The sequence below is a fragment of the Galeopterus variegatus genome, unplaced genomic scaffold (assembly GCF_000696425.1).
Source record: "Galeopterus variegatus unplaced genomic scaffold, G_variegatus-3.0.2 Scaffold2217, whole genome shotgun sequence".
Lineage (NCBI taxonomy): Eukaryota > Metazoa > Chordata > Mammalia > Dermoptera > Cynocephalidae > Galeopterus > Galeopterus variegatus.
In genome coordinates, this window is record NW_007728328.1 from 244667 (window position 1) to 254785 (window position 10119).

The window sequence follows — 10119 nt, forward strand, 5'->3', positions numbered from 1 at the left end:
AAAGGTCTGATAACAGAACTTACTGCATTAGAAGGGAATATATCATGTGTTGTAGGGAAAGAAATCTGAGCTTTAGGTTAAGAAAGATTTGTTTTATAATTCCACCTCTTATTGGCTCTTTATTGTGGACAAGTGGCTTGACCTTGCCTGAGCCTTTTTTGTTTATCCTCTCATTTTTTAAAAATTTAAAATAATATTATTTAATGAAAAAGACTCATACTGTCATATACAGGATATGTTGACATTTACTACTTATCTGTCATGTTTTATGAAAAACACCATTATTGTGCTTCAAAAATCCTTAAACCTAGTCTCTCTCATGAGTGTCTGTCATAATTTAAAGGGTATTTTCCCCACTCTCTGTCATGTTTTATGAAAAACACCATTATTGTGCTTCAAAAATCCTTAAACCTAGTCTCTCATGAGTGTCTGTCATAATTTAAAGGGTATTTTCCCCACTCAAAAAAAAAAATCTGTATAATTATATACCAAAGCAAAACCTAGTTACATGCTTTACATAGTCCCGTGAAAAAATAATTCAGTTGCTCCTAATCCCTGATGCAAGGTACTTCAAAGCACCTGCACAGACCATCTATGTAAATTGTAGTACAGCTTATCATTTGAATAACATGGATGACTTTTACACAGCTTGACCTAGACTTAAGGAAAAATAAAAATCCATCATAGCCACAGCTAAAAATAATGTTAAGATTCACAAGAATTTGTTTCTCAGAAGGAGAGGCCATATAATCTCCTGGGGGTGGACCTCATAAGTATTTCATATCGAAGAAACAGCATGCTCCCAGGCTATGTATGTAGTCAGAATATTTAGAAATGATTAAGAGTGAATGCAAATGGCATTTCTGAATACCCAGTTTTAATATCCACCAGATTTGGCAGTCTGGACTACTTGTAGCACCATGGAAAATGCATTAGAAAATTGCAAAGCTACCAACTTTTCCATAAGGTTAATTTAGTCCACGGTAACATACAGCAATTGCAAAGAAAGAATTTTGAAAATTACTGGCTTATTAGATTTGCCTAGCAAGAAAAATTCTGTATTTATTTTAGTACATTTCATGTATTTAAAGTATGGTTATCAAACTTCTCCAGCATCTTACGGCTCAGCCTGAAAGTTTATTTCTTATCACTTTCAATGTCACATCCTTAGAGCCAAGGAGGATCAAATAAGAATAGTAATAAATATTGGCAGAGATTCTGTTCCTTCCCTATCAAATGTATGTCTCTCAAGTCAAATATAGGTGAATGATAAAACGTAAAGGTCTATTGCATTCTCTGGAGCCTACCATCCCAGAAAAGTTCCTGCCTCTAGAAGATTAACACACGGGTGAGAAGGGCAAAGCCAAGGCTCGATGCCCTGTCAGATAAGACGGGGTTAGCCTTGCTACTGCAAGGCCATGCTGTACGTTTCTCCTACTCAGCAACTCTTATATACACACACACTGGTAAAGCAAAGAGGTGTGAGTGTGAATACAGTTCAGGAGCCCATTAAACACCACTAAAAACTAATGAAGGAGACTCCATGGAGGGTTAACTTCATATGTGAAAATCAACATATTTACCTCTTTGTCAGTGGTAATTATTAGTAGCATGCCCTTCTTAGGCATGAAATAGATGATAGTGTATCTAGGTTTATGCACAGTTAAGAATCAGCTATATTTAGACTGTTGTATTTTAAAATTTCAGGGCAAAAGTGACTCCCAGAAGAAAATCAATTTCTTCATAAATCAAATGCAGTATATAAAAAGCTAGGAATGATGGTTAATTCAAATACAAAAACTCATATACAAAACCTCTATTTTTTCCTTCCAAACCACTTAAGTTCATACATTTGATTCTACTACACAACTCTTGTACTATATTACACCACTAGGGTAAAATACTAATAGAATACTACAGTTAGCAAACTGAGGCTCTGCTTCTTGACAACTGTTTTAAAACCAGCATTTAAGCAGAGCTGAGAAACACCATTCTTAAGCATGGTTTCCTTCTTCCTGTCCTTGTGTTCCACAATGATTATTAAAGCATGGCCTCTGGTCTGTAAACAACGTGGGTCCTCCACTGTCCATCTGGAGTGTCACTGAAAGTTGATTCTCCTCTTAACCCTGCACTGTCAGCCCATTTGAGGACAAGCTACAAGGTTCACTATTGCATGGATTTTCACCATAAGCACTACCATACACTGCTTCATAACCTAGATCATGTGTGTGTGTGTGTGTGTGTGTGTGTGTGTGTGTTTTGCCTCTAGTAGCCGCCATCTTGGCATCTCTTGGATAAGCTGTAGGTAAAATGTATATTGCACTTCTTGAATGTCTGTGTTTCATTTAGTGCCTTTCAACTGATCTCAAGTCCTTCAGCTTAATGTAGTAGTGAACTTTGTCCTGGGCTTGAGGAAACCGGGCACATTTTGCACTGGATGATGGCATAACATAGCATAGAGTTTCTGTGTTGGCATCTTATGGGGTTGAAGCCCAAATTCCAAGTTCCTATCCTTTACCCCAAAAATTTTACCGAAAATTTCATCAGTACATTTTCCATTAAACACCTCTCTTTATGGCTGATATTTCTGTAATTTCTGTACTAGAATACATCCTCCTTCATGAAATCCTTTACTGGAAAGATCTTTGCTGCCAGGAGTTATCCTTACCACAATATTGATAAAGCCAGTACTTGCCTGGTAACATATGATCATCCACATGATTCAGTTGGTGTTCACTCAGCCCTGACATAAACAGACACTTTCAAAGATGCTCTCTGTGTCCAGGATAATGATACCTTTTGTAAGAAATCACTAGTCCTGGGTTTATTTTATGCCAGTAATCACAATGTCCAGACTGAAGATCAAAATATCAGGAAGAGTCTTCTTGGTCAATAGGTTAGCTTCTGAAACACCATTAACATTGTCTACTTCACTTTTCACTTAAATATCTGTAATTGTTTTCTTGTTTTTCTTTAGATTTTGTGGACTTGCCAATTGTCTCAGCAGGTTTTTTGGGTCACAGTGGGTTTTTTTGGTTCTGTTGTTCTAAGTTTTCTTTTCCTTATTTTGGAGCCTCTTGTGCAGGTTCCTGAGTAGGAGCTGTGCCTGTAACTTCTGCTGGCATCTGTTGTTCATTCATAAATGCCGTATTAGGAGCTTTAGCCATCATTCATTGAAATGGAAATGTATAAAAAGATTGTGCTTGCTGAAGTGAATACCTGCCCACGTTCTCTGTTTCTATTCCCTGAGGCCACCTGTGCGTGTGGCTTCTGCTGACAGGCAAACAGGCGACTGGTCTGCAGTACAGTGGTGTACATGTGGCCACAAGACAGTACCAGAGATGGACCCCTTTCTTGGCAGTAGACAGCAGCTGGCCTCAAGCTTCTCCTCCAAGTTCTTCCCTTTCATTTTTGATATCTTCCTTGCGTTTTGTTTTGAGGATTAAATGAGAGAAAGTATGCCTAGCAGGTATGATCTCAGAAAATACTGGCTGCCATGGTGGTAACACATTTATGTGGCGGAGGCACTAGGAATGACACAAAGCTGCTCTGTCCTTGTGCTGCCCCATTCTGTGCCCCACACTACAGCAAGAATGATCCGTTACAAACGTGTCATGATGTTGATCTCTTCTAAAAATTTCCAGAGTAAAATATGAAGTTCCTTTTGTAACCTAACAAGTTGTGTGGTGTGCCAACACCTCAGTCCCCTTGCCCCCCAAACCATACATTTCCTGCCACCCCATTTGCTCTTTGATTCAGCCACATTGGTCTTGCTGTTCTCAAACAACTACAAACATACTCTAACTCCAGACCTTTGCACTGTTTTGTCCATCTGGATAGTCTTTCCTCAAATATTCCATGATTCACGCCCTCACTTCCTTCAGATATCTGCACAAATGTCATTTTATCAGAAGCTTACCCTGACCACCACCGCTCCCCATGCTTTTACTTTTTGCCCCTTCACTCTTTTATTTTTCTTCACTTAATAGAGTAGGGACTTTGCTTCATTCACCGCCGTATCCCAAACAATTAGAATAGTGCTTAGCAGTACTGTAAAATGCTCCACAAATATTTGTTCTCTGAATGAATGAGGCTGGAAAAGTGGCTTGGGGGCTCACCTGCAGCACTTGGTATATTCAGCTAAGAATTTTGGATTTTATCCAATAGGCAAAGAATGGGGACCAGCATTTGTGATAAAGCCTAAAATGAGTATTATTTTTTTGTTAGTTTTGTATTGATTTGTGCTAGCAGCAAGTTGAACTGTTTTTCAGATACTAAAACCGACATTTTTCTTCATTACAGTAGCCAGTCCTTAAAATCTGATACAATGGTAATAATGCACTATGTTAATAATTTTTTTATATAGTAATAAATGGTAGAATGCAGTTCTGTTGTGTTTGTTCAGAGATAGGCTACTCTTAGTGAGGTTCCTATGATGTTTTAATATAAAGTAAGTTCTGAAAATATAGGCTTGAATGTTTTTATAGCAACGTTAAGATTTGTTTTAGGTTGCAGTAGGTAATATTTAATTTATTGATCCATTTACTGTTTTTTTTAGACAGTAGTAAAAGAAGACAACAGAAATGAGCACAAGGAAGTCTCTCTTGGAAGAGGGTCCAGAAGCACCAACGACAGCAAGGAATATCATTCATGACTTGGCTCTCAGCCAGTGCTGGAAGGGACATGATAGTGCCCCTGACAAACTAACAGTTCAGCACCCCTTTAAATCACTTGAGCATTCAACATGTTTTTTAGAGAGAGCTTTGGGAAACATAAACAGTTTTATTCAGAAACAGATTTACTTATTCCAAGTGGAGGTACAATCAATATTCTATTAAAAATGAGCAAAGAAATGTCAATCATAACTTAAAGCAATTTAAAAAAACTGTCAAAAGAATAAATGAGCAAAATGTAGCAAATATTTCCCAAATTTCTGTAGTTCTTGTTCTGTGTATGTCTGTGTGTGTGCATGCATGTGTATAGTTTTATGAGTCAGGTTTCTTAGAAGCATTTGAAAATTAAATGTCATCTTTGTTCTTTCTTAGCTGGGTACCTTGGGCACGTTGACTGTAGTTCTTGTTCTGTGTATGTCTGTGTGTGTGCATGCATGTGTATAGTTTTATGAGTCAGATTTCTTAGAAGCATTTGAAAATTAAATGTCATCTTTGTTCTTTCTTAGCTGGGTACCTTGGGCACGCTGAATTTGTTCTTTCTTAGCTGGGTACCTTGGGCACGTTGACGCTCTGAGCTTCAGTTTCTAAAGTGGAGCTAATGATACCTATCTCACACAGTTGTGAAGATTAATTGAGTCAATGCCTGTAACGTACTTGGCTAGCACAGTTCCTGGCACATAGTAAGTGCTCTGTGTTAGCTATTACTGGGAAACAGAATTACGCCAGTACCTGGTGGCAGAATTTCAGATGATTAGGACTGCTTGTTGCCACTCAGTGGTGTGTGTCTTTACAGATATTTATAGAAACAGACATAGGTCTGTTAGTAAGTGCTGTTATACTTCCCCCCGCCCCCCCACTGGAGGGCACCTTTCTCCATACTGTAAACCAGATGAATTCTTTAGATTTAAGGTATTATGACTCAGCCCCCAATTTTCTTTCCCTTCTCTTTAGCATGCTTCAGCCTCAGGATTACTGTTAGACCACTAGTGAAATTACCTTGTGCCAGGTCTCTCTCTAGTTATCCTCTTCATGCTCACATAATGAGAGGGTGTTTGGGCCTTAGCATGTGCTTTAGCCAGTGTAAAGGGGTGGCCCTCTTGTATGTAGAAAGGATAATAATTGGCTTTGGGTCTCCAGTAAAACATAGGTTTGACTAGTGAGATGGGAGTGGAGGTTAGAGGGAAGTACCCTTGTTACCTCTCACCCTTGATGCCCCCTTCCCAAACACAAAGCAAGTTTAGCTACTTGATTAAACCAGTTGCGTAGCCTCCCCACCATCTCTCTTATTTTAAATCAGGGAGAAAAGAGAAGATGTGGGGTAGGGAAAGAGAAAGGCAGAAAAGGGGAAGAAGTGAAATATAAACTTTGATAGCATCACTATTTTGTACTGACAGATCCTGAATTGTAAAACTGGGAGCTGGAGTCCCTGCAGCCCAATTCGAGGTTCTGGAAAGCAGCATTCTCTATGACCCATGATCTCAGTTTCAAATGAAAAAGTGTAAACTCAGCATCAACTGTGTACTAGGGACTTCCCTGGCTATAGGAAGGCCCTCACTTGTTAAGAATGAGCCAAGTCCTTTTACAGGTCTCCATATCTGGGATACAGACATAAACTAGAGATCTGGTTCAATAATTTGAACAGTATATTCTTGGGCGCACACATTCTGACCGAGTACAAAGGGGGCAAGGTAGGAATGTTTTTGATGTTGACAGAATTGAAAAAAAGGTGGAAGTTAAGACACTACTAAGGGGTTTTCTGAAAGCTACTGATGATTAAAGTGGTCAACCACTAATTCTGCTGGAACTAGATTATTAACAATCTAGTATAGAAATAACCACCCCTTTAATAAAATACTGTCACCCTGCCTGGAAAAGAAGCCAATAAACGGTAATTAATCCTGATCACACACCTTTCTAAGTGATCATAGGTTCTGAATCTGGGAGTGGGGAGAAGTGAGATCTGTACTCTAGAGGACGGGCGGGCAAACCACAGCCCACAGGCTAAATCTAGACTTGCTGCCAGTTTTTGTATAGCCGCCAGCTAAGACTGTTATTTACATTCTAAGTTGTTGAATAAAAGTTAAAAGATGAATCATACACAAAAAGTTATGAAATTCAAATTTTAGTGTCCATAAACAGAGTCTTGTTGGAACATAATCGCGGTTATTCATTTATGTATTTTCTATGGCTGCTTTTGCACTATATTGACATATTGAGCAGTTGCAATAGAGACCGGATACGGTGCTTTCATCACTTTGCACTGCTGCTGGACACACTACAAATTACAGTGCTGTAGTTGTAACAACAGTGTTTTGAGTGCTGTGCATATCACTGTACCATGACATTTTATTTTTACTGTCAATGAATACCCATCATTTCAAAGAGAAGAGAAAAAGTAAAATTCAAATATTTTCAGGCAAAGTGGAGTGTGTTTTGTTATTGAATTACATAGCAAAGGATTGTGTGCGTTATGCAATGACACTATATTCAATGAATACCCATCATTTCAAAGAGAAGAGAAAAAGTAAAATTCAAATATTTTCAGGCAAGGTGGAGTGTGTTTTGTTATTGAATTACATAGCAAAGGATTGTGTGCGTTATGCAATGACACTATATCTCTGCTAAAAGAGTACAGTATACATTAACATTACTAGGTTAAAGATTTATCACAATATTTTCAACTAACAAGAAAGCAATAGTTGGACAAATTAGAAAATTTCCCAGTAGAATTTCTTTGCAAGAATAAAAAATCAAAATGAGGCTGAAACCATAGTAAATTGTGAGTGTCTCATTTGTTAGCCAAGTAAGGAAATTTGTTTATTGATGGTAGGTTTCTTAAATTGTGTTTGATTGCAGCAACTGAAGGAATGTGTCCAGAGAAAATAAATTTGTTTAAGACTGTTAGCTTTTGGGGCAGAATAGTTGCTTAAAGAGTTGAAGACATTGAGAAGGACATCAATAGTCAATTTAAAAGCAGAGTAAATGTTTTCAATGGTTTTACTTTTCTTGATGAGTCAACACATGTTACTAATGCTGCTCAGTTTTTTTTTTTAAATTTCAGGAATCAATGCCAAGTTTGAAGAGTCAAAAGAATTAGCCCCTACAAATAGTGTGCATGTTACAATTAGAGAAAAATTAATCAGGATACCTGAAGTGGAATCTGCTAAGATGTATTACAAGGGATAGTAGTAAAAATATATGTGAAGCAGAGAAAAGGCTTAGTTGGCCAAATATACAAATCTTGTGAAAATGTAGGATATTTGAGGCCTATTCATGATATTCATTAGCAGATGCTTTGCAGAAAACCCAAAACATCATTTATATGCAAATTTTATACTGCAGTAGTGTCATTTTGATGACAACTAACATTTGGATCACCAGTAATCTCAAACACTTAAAACTCCACTCATACAGAAACTTGCAGTGGCTGTGTTTTCTGAGATCAAACTAAAGTTTTAGCAGCACTTTTTGCTAAACCTTGATTCAAGAGCAAAGAGTGTATCTATACTTAAAAATCCATTTAATTCTGCAATTGAGAAGCTTTCACCTTCAATTGGAGGTGATTAATGACATGCTTCAAGGCAAATATCAAGAGAAGAATTTAATAGGATTATATAAATGCTTTTCAAATGATGAATAAGTTCAACTAAAATGATATGCTTGTGGTTTGATATCAGTATTTGGTAGTACCTATCTGTGTGAAAGGACATTTTCAAAGATGAAATATGTAACTGAACAGAATTAACAGATGAATATTTGCAATTGATTTTAATGATGAGAAGCACAAACTGAACTCCAGTTAAGCAAAATCTTATTCCCCAAAGAAGAGTTCAATTTTTCTCATTAACAGACCTGCATTATGAAAAAAAATTATACTCTATTATCATTATTATTATATTTTAAACTTTACCTGTAAACATTTTCTTTGGAAATTTTTTTTCTGTCTTAATAGGTATGTATTTATATAATATCTTTGATTTTTCTTCTTGGACTGCAAAGCCTGAAATATTTACTATCTGGCCCTTTACTGGAAAAGTTTGCCAACCCCTGCTCTAGAGGAATGTTCTTAGAATGTAGGATTGAGGAGTAACCTTTAAGTACATGGCAGAAATAGACCTAAGGCCTGAATTTTTCTGCATATTTTAAATTATTATTGATCAATCTTTTGTTCCAGAGACCCTCTGAACATGGAAAGCTGCGGGGGCGCCTCCCACTCATAAGATTAAAGTTTGATAAAGATCTTTTAATGAAACACGGTGTTTGCAGGGCCTCATCGTGAAGGGATGATGGCAAGGCCTCATCGTGGGAGAAGATGCCGGTGTTCCACCCTGATATTCTGGAGTTCTGTGTGCTTGTTATTTTATTCTTTGCTGCCTCATAACTATCGCTCTGGGAGACTTGGAAGTAGGATTCAAAATTATACTAAAATATTTAATCATACTAATGATACTTATGATTATGGATTTTCAGGAGATGGCTTATGGCAGTGGGGCCCAGAAGGGGACAACGAACCTATGTAGGCATTCGTCTTGTCTGGTGCCTGAGAGTCTGGCCTGGCTGCTTGGAAGGAGTTAATGTACAATCTTTTGTTTTACAATAGAAGTAGAAGTTTAGTTAAGCAAGTTAATTTTTAGAGTGTTTATTTAGGAATAAAGAATAGTTAGATGTAGGTGTGAATCAAGTTTTAATAACGTCATAGAAAGTCTATTGTACCATGGATGTAGTTTCGGTAATAATTGCAAGTGATGAAAAGTGATGATTATATGGGACCAGTGGGTTGTAACGTTCTTGCTCAAAGGAAAGGACATTGTAATTGTCTTTTCTGGGAATAAACTGTAATCCTATTTTTCTTAAAACATATGTCACTTACAAAGAGATATTATGATATTGTTCATTGATTATTTTATGATTATGTAGCAAATAAGAAAGAAAAGTATAAAAGTCTGATGCTTGCTTCAATAAATTGTCAGCATTCAGCAGATCCCTCGAGTTTGTGTGTTTGTTGTCCCAGCATTCAGCAGATCCTTTGAGTCTGTGTGTTTGCTGTCCATCCATCGCCGACGCTGCCCTTCCTCCCTTTTGGGGATCCCTTACCAGTGGGGACCTTTACAATCTCTGTGCTGGGGCTGGTCCCCGGCAGAAAGCAACTCCAGGAACTCTACAGTTTAATGATTAATTATTAAATTTGTTAAATTTTATAACAACTTTTCTAAGCATTTAGATAGTCATTAAAAATTGATTAATTAAATTCCCTGAAGTAATTTAGATTGTGAGTTCAAACTAGTATATTTGATTCTTTTAACCACTTTAAATAAAAGATAAAATATACACAAATACAGTAATTTCAAAAATATTTCTAGAGTTATGTTTAAACCTAAAACATCAACACCATGATTTTAATTCATATTTCTGTATTAGATCTTATATTTTCCAAGTGTTGTTCTTA

At 37.0% G+C, this 10119-nt stretch overlaps 1 protein-coding gene and 1 pseudogene across 1 annotated transcript in view; one reads left to right on the forward strand and one right to left on the reverse strand.

The window, feature by feature from the left end:
- Positions 1–4876, forward strand: part of LOC103597149 (chromosome unknown open reading frame, human C18orf54) — a 39585-nt gene extending 34709 nt beyond the window's left edge. Inside the window, exon 9 of the mRNA XM_008580948.1 lies at positions 4559–4876. Coding sequence (XP_008579170.1) covers positions 4559–4565 — 7 coding nt within the window. The 3' untranslated portion in view covers positions 4566–4876. The remainder of the gene's footprint in view (positions 1–4558) is intronic.
- Positions 1995–3353, reverse strand: LOC103597148 (annotated as a pseudogene).
- Positions 4877–10119: the final 5243 nt, after the last annotated feature.